General features: G+C 31.2%; 1 protein-coding gene across 1 annotated transcript; it reads left to right on the forward strand.

The window, feature by feature from the left end:
• The first annotated feature begins 11,241 nt into the window (after positions 1-11,241).
• On the forward strand, positions 11,242-14,020 carry LOC125863249 (uncharacterized). Its single transcript, XM_049543427.1, has 11 exons — positions 11,242-11,331; positions 11,416-11,477; positions 11,873-12,009; positions 12,092-12,150; positions 12,375-12,398; positions 12,551-12,633; positions 12,747-12,811; positions 12,926-12,975; positions 13,166-13,267; positions 13,626-13,685; positions 13,803-14,020. The coding sequence occupies exons 1-11, from the start codon at positions 11,329-11,331 to the stop codon at positions 13,917-13,919; spliced, it is 762 nt and encodes a 253-aa protein (XP_049399384.1). The 5' UTR covers positions 11,242-11,328; the 3' UTR covers positions 13,920-14,020.
• Positions 14,021-20,203: the final 6,183 nt, after the last annotated feature.

The following is a 20,203-nucleotide window of genomic DNA, read 5'->3' on the forward strand; positions in this document are numbered from 1 at the left end:
CTTGTTGTATCTTGATATCTGAGAAGTTTGAAGAAAATATTTTTGAATTTTTAATTAGGTATATAATATGAGACATCGAATAAGGATGAAAATCTATTGTTGTTTTAATAGTTTTTGTAACATATATAAGAGTGGTCAAATGATGTAGTGTCACGACCCAATTAAGGATCATGACCGGCGCTAAGGGGGAGAATCCCAAAGCAAGCCTCACCAGAATTCTACAGAAAATCGGGCAGAGTCTCCTTTGTTTTTAGGCCTATCCTGGATTTTTCCTGTCTCAGAATTTCACAACACAACTAATAGCAACTATAAACCACCATTTAATATCCATCAAGGATTCAAATTGTCACGAAATAAAAACCAATTCATCTCCAAATTACGGAAAAAAAATTCCAAACTAGTCACTTGACTATAATTCGAAGGACTAATCTTGACTCAAATCAAAAGAATGACAAATGGAGCAATTCTAAGAGTTTTTAAAAGAAACTAAATAAACCTAACAAATCAACAGTTCTCTTGCCACGCGAAGCAATGCGGGGCTCACCAGATGCTACTAACTCACACGCTAGTTAATGGAATCCTCTTCAATACCACTTGAATTCTCTGTAAAAACAAATAGCGAGGAGTGAGACGCTAGCTCAGTGAGTAATATTACTTAACCACAACCATTTTAATGAGGGACAAGTCAGAAAGCATGCTAGTGTAGTAGTCATGATGATGAAACAATGCTCTTTCAAAAACAATAACAATATTCAACCTTAGGTGCCTCATATAAGCAAAATCAATGTAAATACATAATAGCAAACTCAGAAAAAGAATATTTTCATATCAAATCTTATAGCTGGGAGGTTTCCAAGGATGAATCATGTAANTGTAGAAACCCGTTTTGTTTTGTTTTTGGACAAAGGATTGGGGACTTCTAAGTTTCTCATAATTTGTGACCCATGAATCAGGAAGAATTTTCTTGGGATTTCATTACATATGGTTGTTCCATTTATATATGGCGTCTACGTACGTTTAAAAGCAAAACATTTTCTCCACTTGGAAGAGGAAGAGGAAGAGACATTGCATGATTCTGAACCCTCCAGACAATTTGAGAAGGTAGAGTAGCTTGTATAACATCTCTATCCTTGAATTTGGACTTGGATCATTAGCATTTTCGTCAAATACAGGGACATATTGATGTTTGGACATAAACTGTCCCAGCATTTAGAGTAATTTTTCAAGAAGTGAAATGTGAGCTATAATCGTCTCGTCTTTAATTCCTTCCATGATATGTCAACGCAATCCCAAAATGGATATGGGTAAAACCAAGATTTTTCCACTGTTTGTAAAGTGATAAACTGTTCTTCCTGAGTTGCAAGAATAGGGTGTTGGTCAAGTATTGAGGCTAGCTGCAATGTATTCTCTAACACCGTACCTCTACGCTTCTCTTGAACGGATTTTTAACCATGGAAAGAATGCCTTTTCGGCAAAAGCGGAATACGGATTTAGTAGGGGTAGCTAGGTTGGTTGAAGACGTTAGATTTACATGAGAAGGTTTTACCAAGAGTAGGAAGCATGTGTATTTTTGTCAAAGACTTACAAGGATTAGATGAAAATGACTCAGACATGTTTGTTTAGATATATATGGGGGAACAAATGACTTTGTTTTGTCTTTGTTTCTTTGCCTTCACATTGGCTACTATTTATAGGGAAATAAATGGATTTTTTTTAAAAAAATTTGAATAGTTTGAATTATAAGATTCATAGATGTAATTAGTGATAGCTATATTTTTAGAAAAAAACTTAATGTATTTGAATAAGATATCAAGTTACATACTATCACATTTAAATATATGCAGTTTATGGCTCTGATTTTGTCATGACCATTTTTACTAGTATATTATTTTGCGAGTTTAATTTAGTTATTAAAAAGAGAAAATACATAATTTCCCCATCAAACTTAGACCCTTTTTTGAAATAGACACTTAAAGTTTGCGCAAGTCCTATTACACATAAAACCATTTTTAACCATTATAAATATATCATTTAAACTTATTTTTATATCAGCTGTGATATCACGCTTAAGAAGCGCGTGAATGAGGAAAATTTAGCTTCAACCAGTGGAAATATGACACGTATCATGTCAATTTGATCTCCCAATTACTGCATCTACTTCACTTAACGATAGGGCAACAAAATTGAAGAAAACCCAAGTTCTGAGCGAAAAACTTTAGCGGAGTAAAAATAACTGTTGACTGCTTCATCCCACCCCCGCCGGCGAAGAAGGGAGAGAAGAAAACAGAGAATGAAACAACATAATCTGTCTCCGTCGTCGAGGAAATCAGCTAGCCGTGGATGAAATTCTTCGCCGGCAACGACCCTGAAAGGTGTTTTGTTTGATGGACTGAGATTGTGCTATTTAGTTACAACTCAATCCTTTCATAGAAACTCCATCCGAAACAATAAAAAAAATACCCATAATTTAAAATTAAAATTATTAGAGAATGGTCAATTAGTTGCAGTATCTGATAAAGATACAAAATGTGCAGAGTTAGTTTTGATTTGATTATCTTATTATCAGTAAAAATAGAATAACAAACAACGTTCACAAATATAATTTGATTATCTTATTATATTATTTTGCGAGTTTAATTTAGTTATTAAAAAATCACAATTTGAACCATGTTGAATCTTCTATATCTTATTTATTAATCCTACAATTAAATTTAGCTTCTACCATATATATTATTTGTTAGTGAAAATGCTTAACGGCCAATAGGTCACAAATTAAACCTAGTTGATATTTCTTCTTCATTTTTTTAATCCTACTAGTATTAGAACACACAATGCATGTTTCACTTCAAAAAAATATTAACTAATTGTAGCAAATTGTTTTGTTGATATTTGAGCAGTTGATTTATTATAAATTGGTTTATAATATTGACTAATGTATGTCTCAAAAGACATTTTACCAACCAAATTAAACTTGCAAAATAATAAATAATAATGGATAATTATTATTATTAGTCAATATTATAAATCACTAACCGTCATTATTATTCACCACTTCCATTAGTTCTTAGTATCATTCCACTACTAATTATTAGCAGACACAACAAACAATTATAGTTAATCATTAATATCAACCACTATACCATAAGATATTACCCCTATACCACTATTATAAGTCAACACCATCTCAAATTGGCATGCACAATCATCATAGTTAGTCATTACCACCATCAACTGCCATATAAATTTTTAAATATTTTATTGATATAATATTAGATTAATTTAGTAGTCTACTTGAATTTATATTTAGAAGTTTTTTAAACAAAGACAGACTTTATACATTCAGATATTGAGATACGAGAAGTCTTGACTATTTAGTATTAAATATTAATGTAACAATTAAGATATGTATTAAGATTTAGACCTCTAAATCTTAATGCATATCTTAAAATCCAGATGTATATTCGACTACATACATTTTGATCTTAGTTAAGACAAATGAGGCCTAAAATAAGCTTTTTGTAGTTAAATCACAGTTTTGAATTAATTGAACATTGCGGTTAATTAACTGAAACATTTTATTGCATGTCTATACCCAATACTCTATATTTAAAGGGAGAAGGGTCTAAAATATCACTTAACTATTTGAATTGATATAAAATTACTCTTCATCCACCTTTCCACCCCCCCCCCCCCAAAATACCCCTAACAGTAACCTTTTGACAAAAAACTACCCTCCATATAAACCTTGGGCTCATATTTTTCCTTATTTTTAACGGCTCTTCTAAAGGAAAATTATTAAATATTTGTTTATTATGTTGCCTAATTTGATTGGTCTAAATTTAAACTCTTCTCAAATAAGTAATAAAAATTACATGTGAATTAAATCAATCCCCAAGTTATTATACCCAATTCATAACTGAGGATCTAACTAAAATCGATACTCGCCCCATCTAATTGTCAATCTAAAAAAAGTTTATTATTTTTTATTAATATAAAATTTTGTATCAATTATCCAATTGTTTTGGTCATTCCCTCTTTTTTCTTTTTAATCTCTTATTCTTAATTAGTATATTAATTAAGGATTCAAACTTAAAATAAACTTACATGTTCATACTCTTTAAATTTATATTATTTTCATGGTGGGCGGGGATACGAAAAAAATGTTATTTTCATTCTTTTATTTTAAATTTTGGATACACACAAAATAAAAACTGCAGTTTATGTACATAGTTGCTTAATTAAATTATCTTCTACTAAACTAATTATTTATAAATGAATGTCATCCTTATTTTTCTCCCTTTTTATTCCTTGTTTAATTTGTCATTAGTTGAAAAAAGTTAAAATCTAACATGATGGACAAGATCCAAGAAGAAAAAAAAGTGGAAGAGAGAGGAAGTGAGGGGGTGAGTGTAGATAATAGATGATTATTTTTTTTTATTTTAAATTTACTATGGAACCCAAAATCAGGCCAATGATACGAGCTCATATATTAAGTAATTTAAAATATTTTAATGGAGAATTAAGGGCTTTAAATGCCTTTACACTATGAGATTTGGTATAAAATTAACTCTCCATCCACTTTATGAGTGTGGGTCATTAAAAATAAGAGTATTTTTGAGCCAAAATATTGACGCCATCGGATATTTAAGAGTTGAAAGGTGGATGGAAGATAATTTTATACCAATTCAAATAGTTGAGGAGCATTTTAGCCCTTCTCCTATATTTAAATTGTAATCATTATATATATATTTACTATGTTACATCTTTCAATGTTCTTTTTGTTTTTATTTTCCTATATGTTTGTGTAGTAATTTTATGTATCTCAACATTCATGAATATTATTTGACAAAATTAATAGTGTGCACGAATCATCATTATATTATTAATATTTTGACAAACTAACATACGATAATCATTAATCACACATCTATGCAATTATTCATGGGAAAATTAAGTGTATAAGCAAATCATATACTAGTTAATTAGTTAACATACCTATAGTTTGCCTTAATTATAATTTGCGATCTACTTTTAGCTATAATTATCGGCTGAGCTTTTTAGTTTTGTATAATTCGCACGTTTGTATAATTAGGAATTTGTATAACTTTTGTATAATTCGGAATTTGTATAATATAATTTATATAACTGTTTACACTTCTGATGTTTGTAATTATATAAATTAGTTATTTCGAGTTTATACAAGAATAACTGAATTATACAAATGTACTTGAGAATTATATAAACCTACGAATTATACAAATCCACGAATTATATAAACTGGTCATCTTAAACGATAGCTACAACTGGTAAATATGCAAACTATAGCTATGGATGATGGAAAAACAGAGAAAACTTAAAATTGGAGAGAAAACAAACTTGGACTGTATTCAATAGGCACAAATTTTCATATGTCGACTTACTATAATTTAACTCTTTTTAAATAGAGTTTTACTAACTTAAAATAAGGTAGCACTAACTCCTACTATCACTCAACTACTAACAAACTGAAAGGATTTTGCTATCTTTATTCAACCAACTACTTACGTGCTAATGATTGAGTCAATTAAAATACTAACGACTAAATAAAGGAAAACAATAACCAACAATCCCTCCCTTAAACTGAAAGCCATACTATCAGTTTATCCTGCTTGCAACCAACAACTTGTTTCAATTGTTAGTTTCTGAAGTGCGAACACCAAGTAGTTTTCTGAACTTCAGGAAGGATGCTAATTTGAGAGATTTGGTAAACACATCAGCCAACTGATTTTCACTTCTACAGAAGATGAGATCAATTAATCCATCTTTTGTAAGGTCCCTTAAGAAATGAAATTTGACATCAATATGTTTACTTCGCCCATGCTGAACAACATTTTCGGAGAGCTTTATTGCTGAACTGCTGTCACAATAAATGGTAGTAGAGCCATTCAGGTTGAATTGAATTTCTCCAAGAACCTTACGCATCCAAATTGCTTGACAGACACATGCTGCTGCTGCCACAAATTCAACTTCTGTAGTTGATAAAGTCACAATTGATTGCTTTCTCAAAGACCATGAAATTGCTCCTGACCCCATCATAAAGACATAACCAAACGTACTCTTTCGATCATCTGAATCTCCAGCAAAATCACTGTCAGTAAAGCCAACTAAGTCTGCTTTTTCTCCTTTCGCGTAGAACAACCCATAATTAGTAGTTCCTTGCAAATAGCGAAAAATTCTCTTTGCGGAAAGAAGATGCATCTCTTTCGAACTTTCCATGTATCTGCTAAGACTTACATCATGCATAATATCAGGCCTTGTGGCCATTAAATACATCAAACTTTCCACTATTTGCTTGTAAAGAGTGTTGTCAACTCTTTTTCCTCTAGGTTCTTTACTGAGCTTCGAACCAAACTTAGTGGGACTGCTGGCAGAGTTGCAACTCTTCATTTGAAACCGGCCCAAAATCTCTTGAGCATACTTCTTTTGTGTGATGAAAATACCATCAGCAGTTTGAACAACTTCAATGCCAAGAAAATAATGCATCATTCCAATATCCATCATATCAAATTCCACCATCATGGACTTCTTAAAACTTTCAACCATAGAGATGTCATTTTCAATGGAAATTAAATCATCCACATATAAACAAACAATGAGCATTTTTCCTTTATCATCATTCTTTGTAAAGAGTGTGTGTGCTTATATGGATATTTCTTAAATCCCTCCTTAGAAAAATAAGCATTTATACGACTATACCAAGCTCGTGGAGCTTGTTTTAGTCCATACAATGCCTTCTTTAATTTACACACCTTATGTTCTTCTCTAACCTTGACATAACCAAGAGGTTAATCAACAAATACTTGTTCATGCAAGTCCCCATGTAAGAAGGCCAATTTGACGTCCATTTGAAAAATGGGCCATAAGTGTTGAACAACCAAAGCTATCACTAGTCTGATAGTATCAAGTCGTGCTACTGGAGCAAAAACTTCTCTGTAATCTACACCGAACTCTTGCTTATAGCCTTTAGCTACTAAGCGTGCTTTGTGTCGCTCGACTTCACCTTTCTTGTTCATATATTTCTTGTATATCCACTTGACACCAATTGTCTTATGCCCTTTTGAAAGCTCAGTCAACTCCCAAGTGTCATTTCTAGCAATTGTTGCCATCTCTTCATCCATTGTCTTTCGCCATTTTGGATCTTTAACATCTTTTTCAAAGTTGATAGGATCACAATCTGAAAATAACGCAAAATGGATGAATGGATCTTTAGATTGATCAATTACAGTTACCTCAAAATCAGTTATTCATACAAGTCTTCTTTTTGATAGTTGAGGACGCTCTTCTTCTTGTATAGAAGCTGAAATGGGTGACTCAATTGGATTTGTATTTGTCGACTTTTCTGTTTCCTCCAGATGATGTTGTATTTCCTCTTCAAAGGCTACTGGAAGGAGCTGCTGATCCATTTCGTCCTTCCATGACCAGGTAGCATCTTCATCAAAAATTGCATCACGACTAATGATGATCTTCTTGGTGTTAGGATTATATAACTTATAAGCTTTAGATTGATTACTAACACCAAGAAAAATGCATTTTTCTCCTTTATCGTCTAGTTTGATCCTCTTCTGATTTGGAGCATGTGCATAAGCCACACATCCAAAGATTCGAAGATGGTCAACACTTGGTTTCTGCCTGCTCCATGCCTCCTCTGGAGTCATATTTTGAACAGAGAAAGTTGGACTTTTGTTTAAAATATGAATGCTTCAATCAACAGCTTCTGGCCAAAAACCTTTTCAGACACCACTCTTAGTTAAGATGTTGCGCACCATGTTGAGGATTGTACGGTTCTTCCGCTCACAAACACCATTTGTTGAGGTGTGTAAGCTGATGTAAGTTGTCTCTTGATTTCATTTTCCTCACAAAAAATTATAAACTTTTGAGAATTTAACTCTCCTCCACTATCAGTGCGTAAATCTTTCAATGGACTACCCGTTTCTTTCTCGACAAGTTCTTTAAAACATTTAAAAACATCAAAAGCTGCAAACTTTTCGTGTAAAAGATACACCCATGTTTTTTGACTGAAGTCATCAATAAAGGTTATGAAGTACCTTTTACCGCCATTGGAATTTGGATTTATTGGTCCAGAGAGATCTGAGTGCACTAATTCCAGCAATGCCTTTGCTCTCCAAGATTTGCCTTGTGAAAATGGACAGCGAGGTTGTTTTCTAACAACACAATTTGCACAATTTTCCGAAGGGGCTGTAATTTGAGGAAGACCGTTCACCATGTTCTTTTGATGTAGCGTTCTCAATCCGTTAAAATTCAAGTGTCCATAACGGAAATGCCACAACCATATTGTATCCTTTAATTTGGCAGAGAAACATGTATGATGAATATTGTATAGATAGAGAGGGAACATTCTGTTTCTAGTCATTTTAACTTGAGCAATTAATCCAAGTTTGACATCTTGAATTCTACAAAAATTCATCTTTTATAGAAATTTCATATCCCTTCTCTTGCAATTGGCCAATACTCAGAAGATTGGTCTTCAAATCTGGAACAAAAGAACATCAGCAATTGTCTTGGAGTAGTCTCTATTGGTCTGAATTAAAACCTGCCTTTTTCCCATAGCCGCGACTTTGGAGTTGTTCCCGAACTTCACGCTATCTCGAAAAGATTCATCCAAGGTGGAGAAAACTGATTAATCTCCACTCATATGATTGTTGCATCCGGAGTCAAGGTACCATAAATTCTTATTTGTTTCTTCTTTCATGTGGAAAACCATCAATAAATATATCTCTTCTTCTTCTTGTTCTGCAAAATTAGATTCTTCTCTACATACCTTAGACAAATCTGTTCGGCATTCTGATTTGTAATAACCGAACTTGTGGCATCTGTAACATTCAATTTTAGACTTGTCTAATGACTTTGAGTTGTAGCCACCTCGTCTCTTTCTTCTGCCTTGATTGTCATAGTGACGTTGCTGATGATTTCCACTATAGCCCCGACCTCTACCTTTGCCTCTGCCTCTATCATTACCTCTGTTGTACCCTTGTCCTCCAGAACGATCATTTGTTGAGGCATTCAATGCCACCTCCTCCTTTTCTTGTTGAGTGAATTTTTGCTCGTGAATTAACAAAGAGCTTTGCAATTCATCAATTGAAAGCAAATCAATACCATGAGATTCTTCAATAGAACAAACAACAAAGTTAAATTTTGGTGTCATGGTCCAAAGAATCTTTTCAACAATTGTAACTTCATTTGACTTGTTGCCAAGGATCCGCATTTTATTGACGACTGTCATCACCCGTGAAAAATAGTCGCTAACTAACTCTCCAGATTTCATTCGAAGAGTTTCGAACTCCGAACGAAGTGCTTGAAGCTGTTGCCTCTTTGCCCTCGTCGATCCTTGATATTTCTTCTTCATGGAGTCCCAAATCTGCTTAGAAGTATTTTTAGAAAGAATAGTTTCCAAGATTGAACATTCAATTGCTTGGAAAAGATAATTCTTCGCCTTGAGGTCCTTCAACTTTGTTGCCTGTGCTTTTGCTTTTTGTGCGTCTGACACTACTGTGCCTTTTGCTGGTTTTGGTATGCCATCCACAACCACTTGCCAATACTCCTTTGATCTTAGAAAATTCTCCATCAACATGCTCCAATGATCATAGTGACCATCAAAGCGAGGAATGACTGCTTGCACAGTTTTCTGAAGCCATAGATTCACACGTTGCTGCTGCAATTTCTTTTAGTATTTCTCTCACCAAACTGGTGCTTATACCACTGATGGAAAAACAGAAAACTTAAACTTGGAGAGAAAACAAACTTGGACTCTATTCAATAGGCACAAATTTTCATTTGTCGACTTACTACAATTTAACCCTTTTAAATAGAGGTTTACTAACTTAAAATAAGGTAGCACTAACTCCTACTATCACTCAACTACTAACAAACTGAAAGGATTCTGCTATCTATATTCAACCAACTACTTACGTGCTAATGACTAAGTCAATTGAAATACTAACGACTAGATAAAGAAAAAAAATAACCAACAACAATAGACCATAAATTAAATTTATTATAGTGGCTATTTGCGAAAGTTCCCCTAATAAATACACATTAAAATTAAGAATACCTGCAAAAAGAATAAAACTTGCAATAACATGAAAGGGAATATACCATACTTGAAGCTTGCGTTTGTTAATTATAATTAATTTTAAAGTGTAAAATATTTAAAAAATTAATATAATTCAAATAATGAAGGTCTTAAGAAGTACAATTTTAGTTAATTTAAAGTATTAAATATTAGAAATTGTTGTTCTATTATACTCTTTTCCCGACTAATTTGATAAATATTTCATTAAGTGAATAACATTGTTTAAGTCCTCTTATACAACAAATATTTGTTTGTTCTCTTTTTTACCTCTTAGGAATAAGTAAAAAAAATTAGGAAGGATTCTTATAAGGTAAAATGTTATTTTATTTTAAAGTTCTTTTCATTTTAGGACTTTCTACATAGTTCAAATAAGAATAAATTTGATAATTAGAATTTTAGGTAAATTCAAAGTCGTAAATATGGTAAAGATAATAAAATAATAATTTGAGGAAAATAGTTTGTTTATTGTAGGTTATTTTAATGAAGTAAAATAATTGCTATAATAATTGAAGAAAAATGGTGAAAAAAATCGATTTCTATCTAAAGCAAAAATCTTTAATGAAGGGAAAAAAATTCAAAAAAAAAAAACATCTCTAACTGTATTCATGCTTTTAATATAGTACGGATAGATAAAATATTCTCTCTATCCAACAATAGTTGTCCACTATTTACTTTGTACAATTTTTAAGAAACTATAAATAGTAGAGTAATTTACGATATTACCCTTTGAATATAATAGATATAATGTCTTGAAAAATGTAATAAAGAAATAATTATAATTAATGATAAGGACAAATTAGGAACTAAGAGTAAAATTATCTATTGATTTCATAAAGTCGATAAATATTGTTGGACATTTCAAAATAGTATAGCTGATAACTATTATTGTTGGAGGGAGTGAGCAGTATATTTGACAGAGATCAAAAGTGTTCATTTTGTAACAAACTTAACTGTCCAAAACTGATATTTTTTTTTGAATATGTTGTAAACACAAGGGAACTATTCTTTCGCCTTTTATTGAAGAAAACCATGCGCTCGCCATAATTTATGGCTTTTTCCATTTGTTATAAGCATTTTGAGTCCCAAAATAAGAGAAGAAAAAGAAAGAAATTGTGACAACGAATTAGTGAGAGAGGAATTGGAAATACTTACTATCATCATCTTCTAAAAGAAAGAACATTTAATCGTTGTTCGTAAAAATGGTGTGTTCTAATTATTGATGATTTTTTTTCAGTTAGTGATTACAAATACATGTGTTAATTTTATTAATGTCATTTGCTTTGCAGAACAAGCTGGGGTTTGCGCGTAAGGAGAAAGTTCAGCAATTCATGTCTGTTACTGGGTCAAGGTAACACTAAATCTCAGTGAATTTAAATATTTGCTTCTCATTATATATATGATTGGGATTTTGTATGCTTTCCTTTTGGCATACTTTGAGTTAAGCCTTGGCGTATAGAAGCATGTCTTAGAACCTTGATGATGACACTAAAGTTAGGAAACAACAGAAACATTTGAATTTCAAGTTTCAGGGAAATTGCCAACATTGTTTTCATGATCTACGAAGCAAATTGTTGTAGCCCCTCAGTGCCTATAACTGGAATAAAAGTTACATTTCATTTATTTTGTCACATGTCCTCTAATAAGAGAATTTCCTTAAGCATTTCTATTATATTTGGTCAAAAGTTAATTTGAGAGGCCATTATTAGCTAGACCAGCTCCCTTGATCCTTAAATTTATACACAGTGAGAAATCGGCTATTCAGACTATGAAGACCAATGATTGGCGTCTTGAAGGAGCATTAGAAGCATACTACAACCAGGAACATGTTAAGGCAGCTATAGAGAAAAACCGATGGGAGGTGCTTTTCAATAAATACAAAGGTTATGATTCTTTTCTATATACAATAAATAGTCTGTCAACAAACAAAAGCGTCTGGCTGAATTATTTTTTCCCATTTTGCAGACCCAAATGTTGACATGATTATGGCTGATGGTATTAGCAATCTCTGCAATGATCTTCAGGTGCTTTACCTCAATTGGTTGATCTGATGAGTTAAGCATTACTATTTCCATGATTAGAATTTCCGGAGGAGAGTTGTACTGTACTCAGTGTTTCGTAGTTTGTCTTTCCTATCTTGATTTAACACTTTCAATAGTATACATACTGTTGTATATTGTATATTTCATTGTGTCTTCCTAGATTCATGAATGCCTGAGTAACGTAAAACTTTTTGTTTTCTTGTCAGGTTGATCCTCAGGATATAGTTATGGTATGTGAAATTAGCCTCTCGTCTACTTTCCTATTTGTCTCTCTGCCTCTTTCAGAGACTTGTTTTTACTAGAATATATCCTAGGACTTGTTACCTATCTGAAAAAGCATACATGGCTTCTTTGATTCACTTACAATGGCATTCAATTACAGTTGGTACTTTCATGGGAATTGAGAGCTGCGACCATTTGTGAATTCTCGAAGCAGGAGTTTATTGGTGGAGTACAGTCTCTTGAGTAAGCCTACATTAAGGCCTTTTACACCTCTTTAGTTAAATTTCTTTTACCTTGGCAACTATAATAGTTAGATGTCAAATGTCAAAGTGATGAAGCTGTATCCTGAATGGCAGAATAGATTCAATGGAGAAATTCAAGAAAAAAATCCCTCATTTGCGATCTCAGTTGAAAGATGAAGGTTTGTCCTGTCATGGAATTCCTCATTGTTGGTTAAAGACGTTCCATTGTTCTTCGATATTTGAAATTTGAACATGGATACCATACCTTGACTTTCTTTTTTATCTCTTCCCAGATACTTTCCGTGAAATTTACAACTTTACTTTCGATTGGGCAAAGGAGAAGGTGAATACTTAATTACTGATCCAGCTACCTTCAGAACTCTTTTTCATTCAATAGTTCTTTAGGGGGACAAACGCGATGCATGTAGTTTCAGCTGTATATGTCTATCTTACTTCGTTATATTTTAGGTAATGATAGTTTGTTTATAGATCTCTAGTAAACATGTGCATGAATATTTCCATATAAATTTCAGGGTCAGAAAACTTTGGCGTTGGAAACAGCACTTGCATTGTGGCATTTGCTGTTTGCAGAATTGGAGTGGCCATTGATTGATCAATGGTGTGAGTTTATCCAGGTAATTCAACGGGAAAATCCTTGGGTAATCGTTTTTTAAGTTATCTATGTACAGGCAGCTGACTAAGTTTGTTAGGTTTGAAATTCGGTTTATCTGCTTAATGAAAATCACAACGTGTTGTGTTATATGCTGGACGATCATTGGTTTCTGTTTACTTGATTTGTTCTCATGCTTGATGATTCCCATCCCTTTTGATTTGTGTCTATCTTAATGTACTCATGATTATGCATTTACTTGGTTCTTATTTCCGCTTAACAATTATAGTATTGCAAGTGTTTTCACCGTTATTGAGGATGCTATAACTCACCCCTGTTCTTTCTTTCTTCTTGTGGTATCGTTCTGCTACCACCTGATTCAGGAACGGCATAACAAGGCTATCTCACGTGATGTTTGGTTACAGCTACTGGAATTTGCAAAGGTAAGTTATGACACACCCTCTTTAACCTTTTATCTCATACTTTGTTCTTAACTTTCAAGGTTTTTTTTTTATTTCAAAAGAAGTACATTATATTGGTATCTATGACTTGTTACACAGACTGTGGATGCGACATTATCAAACTATGATGCTGAAGGAGCTTGGCCTTGTCTTCTTGATGAATTTGTTGAATACTCGATCGAAAATGGCACTTGTGCTAAAAAGTCAGATGAGTGATGGGAGCTGTGCTGCAGTCACTTTCTGTAATATGAAATGTTATAATATGATGCAAAGGACCACAGAATGTTGCAGTGTTGTTAACAAGCTTACCACTGACTGCATTCTCTTCTTTCCAATTGGATAGCGGTATCGGTTCGGGGATTTCATTGCATTAGAAGTGAACCACAGAATAAATCCAGATAAAGAGGTTAAATAGGGAGTCCGAGGTCGACCAAATTACAGCCAGCAATCTTCTGTCAATAGAGGCCTAGACTTTAGCAATGAAAAGAACCATGTTTGCCATGTTTGATGCATGAATTGCTATCCTAGAGTTTAAATTCTAGAGTACATTTTTTGATGTAGGATCAATTGATCATATTCTTATAATTTGTATTTTGTTATCAATTGAAATTTAGAGATACCAATTGGACTCAACCCATACTACAAGGGTTAGTTCGCGCGAAAGGATTGAAGAAATGAGACGACTTCCTAGAATGTTTTCATAGGCCACTTTAACAAACACACAACTTCCATGTAAATCAACTAAGAATAAGATTCTCAGTCATCTACGTGACCTAATGAAATACATGAAACATGTCTCACTTGATGACGCACAAATTCATATCTGAGTCCAACTCACCCTTCGAGTAAATCGTACCACTCAAGGAACCCTAAGACATCATCTACAGTGTTTAACAGAGAATCCCGATCTATACAAGAACCATTTCAACATTTAAATACAAATCTCGATCACTCATGGACCAACATGCAATAATCACATTAGAAAAAAGTAAATTTGGTTCACTCATGGAATCAACACACAAACTGTTAGTGTGCCGACATGGTACCAGAGGTCCAAAGCCAACCGTTGTTAGTACATACCAAGCGTGGTATTCGACTTAACTGTTAGTAGCTTGTACTGACGTGGTACCCGAGTCAATCATCAATTTCAAGCAATATGCACAATCACAATCATTATGAATAACTACACTGTGTTCATTACATGAGATTATCAGCATGATGTCAATTAGCTTTTTAAGTTTCCTCACATACATTGCACAAGTAATACTATATATCAGTTAACATGCATACATTACATAACTCGAAAAACAAACAATCATCACCTACATATACCAATAACCAGTGGCGGAGCCAAGTTTTTCGTGGAGGGGGTTCAACATATAAAGTAAATAATAAAAATGGAGCAAAATGGATCGAGGAAGAAAAATTTTATCCCTAATCCGTTAAATTTAATTTGCATTGTCATGCTGCGTTTAACATTTCTTCCTATTTTTACACTGCTTCATTGATTATTATTTATTTATTTTAAAAAAGTGATTTTTTTCTTTTATTTTTTATTGTTTTACTTTATTTTGAATTTTTAAAATAAATTAAATAAGTGTTCATTCAATCATATGTTACTTTAAAAATTGTTTAATACTCTTTACAAATGTGTGGGGATTGAGTTACTAATATTATAATGCATATTAAAAGGATAAATAAATGGCATCGCCAATTTTTTGTTCCTTTATTCAATTTATAAGGTTTTCAATCGGTGAAAAAAAAAGACGAATAAATCTCTCTAGAATAGAAATGAAAAAATGAGAAAGAAATATCATGAATACTCATGCCTTTCAAATTTATTCGTTCGATTAAGTTTAGTTTAACTTATCTTTAAAATATTTTTTTTGTATCTCAATTCAAGTTTAAGAATAATTGACAGTTTTAAAAAAAAGTTCCTTTGAATTACTATATAAAAAGAGAGTTACATAAAAATAAAATGAGCAATAGAGATAAAAAGAATAAAATACAAAAAATAAAATAATGTGCCTAATAAATTCGAACAAATGAATATTGAAAAGGAGAAACAACATTGAAAAAAATAAATAATAAAGCTCCAGTCCAAAAATGTTGAGCCCATCTTAGCCTTGCTATTTGATTTCCAAATGAAGAAAACACAAAAATAGAGTGTTGTTGTGCAGAATTGAACCCAAGACAGTCAGGCAAATTCTTGAACCCCTTTACCACTGAGCTAGCCTCTTTACATTTGTTAAGGGGGTTCATTTTAATATATATACACATAAAAATAGAATTTGATCTTATATATACGGTGTAATTTTCTGACAAAGGAGATTCGGGTGAATCCCCTAACCGCCATGTAGATCCGCCCCTGCCAATAACCCCAACACTGGATCCCATTATGAGTAAACATTCGTTCTTGGGAATTACCTCACTAAGCCTATAAATTAATACTCTTCCCACTCCTTCTATTTTCCCTTGATTACCACAAGTCCTAAAAATGACTATAACCCTACAATTTTGTGATACTTACCCTTACAATTACCATCAAACCACCACAATAAGAAAACTCAAAGTTAACATGAATCAAGAAACCTCCCATCAATTTATAAAATTATCATGTAATTCAAAATGTGTCTAAACTACTCAGTTAAGAAAATCTAGTCTATCTGGACGCCAAACGACTATTGAAGAATTCTGAATATGGACTTTTGGCTATATGGGGAAAATTCTATCGAACGTAGATCAGGAATTCCTTTGTTTTAACCCTTCCTGCGCTGGAATCTTTTCCCTCCATGATTTTTAAGCTATGAGTGGCTTAGGAGAATTTTCAGAGCAACCCTTGCCTGTTTTCTTCATGAAAATGGGAAGAAAAAACAAAAGAAATCATTTTATTAAGGGTTTGATTCTCATGCAGGCGCTATAGCGAGAGGCTTCCACTATGCTGGTTGACGTCAGTCCCAATTAAAATAATTTTTTTAAATAAAAAATGTCATGCACCCAATTTTAAATTGGCAACACATTTCTAAGATTTTGGGATTTTGCACGAAGTGTCTTTGAGTACCGATGGTTAAGGTCGTTACAATGAGTGTATGAAATTTTTTGGTTGGACTATGAATGTCACTGCCTCTTTCTTCTAGACCAAAATGGTGAATTTTGAAACTTTATTCAAACTAAATTTAGTAATCGGAATATTTGTAATGTTAGTCGTTCTAACTATTTTTCGTTTTGAACGAATTGTTGTCTTTTACCCCTCTTTTGAATATTCATTATTAATTTTTTTGTGTATGGTTAATAACCATAAGTCCATAACCAAACCGAACCAAATCAAAATTGATAACAACAAATCAAAAAATGTATATTATATTTGGTTTGGTTTGGTTTGGTTTGGTTTGCTTATAATAATTTTCAAACCGATTAAATTGGTTTTATTTTGATTTTAACCAATAACCAATCCATGAACACCCCTAAGTGCAACATAAAAAAGTGATAATTATATCAGTCTTATCAATCATTTTACCTCGTAAAATTAAACTATGCAGGAATGTCTAACAATATTCATTATAGATCTATCTTTTGTAAAATTAGATCAAAGAAGACAAAAAAATGGTGAATCAAAGAGACAAACGATAAAGAATAAGGAGAAATAAAAATAAAATAATCGTCATATATGTCTCGAAAGAGGTTTTTATAAGTGTGATTTTAAGGTGTCATAAATTTGTATATTTAATTATTTGAAAGTTATGAATATGAAAAACTACGAATTATATTACTAATATTAACTAAGAGTGAAATTTATGTAATTGCAAATGTATGAATTAAAGAAATGATTTGACAAAATAAAATAATTTAAAAAATGAGAGGAAAAGGCCAAAAAAATTACCAATTCATACTCTTAGAGAACACCATGTCACTGTTTCTATATCAATGTTTATTACTATATATAATAAGTGGGAATATCTACTACTTAGCACATGACAAGTGTTATTGGACAATTTAATACCATTAATCACAATATTACTATATATAATAAGTGGGAATATCTACTACTTAGCACATGACAAGTGTTATTGGACAATTTAAAACCATAAATCACAATAATTAATAACTTAAAATATTTTTTAAAAAAATATGAAAATTTGGATGACTCTCCAAATTTTATTTGTGTCACATAAATTGAGACAACATTACTATATATAATAAGTGGTACTTAGCACATGACAAGTGTTATTGGACAATTTAACACCATTAATCACAATAATTAATAACTTAAAACATTTTTAAAAAAAATATGAAAATTTGGATGACTCTCCAAATTTTATTTGTGTCACATAAATTTTACTATATATAATAAGTGGGAATATCTACTACTTAGCACATGACAAGTGTTATTGGACAATTTAACACCATTAATCACAATATTACTATATATAATATATAATAAGTGGGAATATCTACTACTTAGCACATGACAAGTGTTATTGGACAATTTAAAACCATTAATCACAATAATTAAAATAAAATATTTTAAAAAAAATATGAAAATTTGGATGACTCTCCAAATTTTATTTGTGTCACATAAATTGAGACAACATTACTATATATAATATAATAAGTGGGAATATCTACTACTTAGCACATGACAAGTGTTATTGGACAATTTAACACCATTAATCACAATAATTAATAACTTAAAACATTTTTTAAAAAAATATAAAAATTTGGATGACTCTCCAAATTTTATTTGTGTCACATAAATTGAGCAACAAAAATAACATATATTGGGTCCATTTTGATTTATTTGTCTTTTTTTTGAGTTTTTTATATTTAAAAATTGCGTATAAATACTATAAATCATGATAATTGACAACATAAAATATGTTTTGAAAAAAATACAAAAAATTCCACTGATTCTTGAAGTGAATCTATCGTAAAAATACTATAAATCATGATAATTGACAACATAAAATATTTCAAAAATAAATACATATAAAAAATTTCGATTGATTCTTGAAATTAATCTTTCGTTAAAAATTATGTATAAAATATAATAAATTGTGATAATTGACAACTTAAAATATTTATTAAAAAAACACAAAAAAAGAAATTGATTGATTCTTAAAATTAATCTATCAATGTCACATAAAACGAGACAAAAGTAGTAATATGTATTATTTAATGTGAAATTATTGAAAACTACGTAAAATGTATTGTAAATCTTAACAATTAACAACATTTGATTGACTCTTGAAATTTTATCTATGTTACATACATCAGGGGCGGCTCAACGCAATCGGAGGCCTAAAGCGAAATCTTAATTAGAGGCTTAAAATTTAAATAAACTTCACAAGCATTTATTTTTAAAAAAAATTCTTACATTTTTAAATGTAAGGTATTACTTAATATTATTTTTTATAAATGTTTTATTTGATTCTTTTTTCAATTATTAGTTTTAGATAATATTTATCAAATCAACGTTGAAAAATATCATTTTACTCAGGCAATCATTATATGAATTGTTAACATGGTTCTATAAGTAATAAGTTGACAATTTCAAATAAATATTAGAGTTAGAACCATAGATTTGATTCAAGAAGTTGATAATTTGGTCTACCCCACATTTTACTATGCTTGTTGTAATGCTTGAAAATCTAAGAAGAAATTAAAAAAGAATTTATAATTCACTTTGTTCAACACTTTTCGACTATTGATTGATTTTTTGACAAAATATTACTCTAACTTATCAAAATTTTAATGAAGAGAGTGTAAAAGGAGTTTAAAAGAATAATATAATGTGAGTATTAGTGGAGAGAGTGTAAGAAAATAAAACAATATTTTCTTGATTTCTTCTATTTGAATGGGGTTAAAGAAAATAAAATAATAATTTTACATATATACTTTTTATCATAAATAATTAATGTTTTTTCTATAAAAAATTAACACATAGTAATTTATTCTTGGTAAAANAATTTAAAAAATGAGAGGAAAAGGCCAAAAAAATTACCACAAAAGAGATAAATAAGATCCATACTCTTACAGAACACCATGTCACTGTTTCTATATCCATGTTTATTATTATATATATAGATTAATTTAAAGATTCTTGCGTCTTATGAAAACAATTTTTTTTTAATTTTAAAAAGAAAAAAATATGATTTAATAGACCCTTATACTTAAATGAGTTTGTAGTTTGAATCTTCGTAACTTTTGGTTAACGAGTTAAGTTCACAAATGACCCTCATAAGGACTGATCTTGATATTTTGTCCTCCGTAAAAATAGTTTTACAAAAATAGCCTCCATTCCTTTAATGAAATTTTTTTGGGCACTTCAAATCTAACAAAATAAAGAAAACTTGTATTTTGATAACTAAATGAAACTAAAATAAAAAGTTGTATTTCTTATTTAATTTTTTAACTTTTCTCTCTATTTTTTTTTCTCCTTCTTATCTTCTTATTTTAATTTTCTTTTCTTTTTCTTTATGTTTTTTCTTAGGTTTTTCTTT

This window comes from Solanum stenotomum, chromosome 4, assembly GCF_019186545.1.
Source record: "Solanum stenotomum isolate F172 chromosome 4, ASM1918654v1, whole genome shotgun sequence".
NCBI lineage: Eukaryota > Viridiplantae > Streptophyta > Magnoliopsida > Solanales > Solanaceae > Solanum > Solanum stenotomum.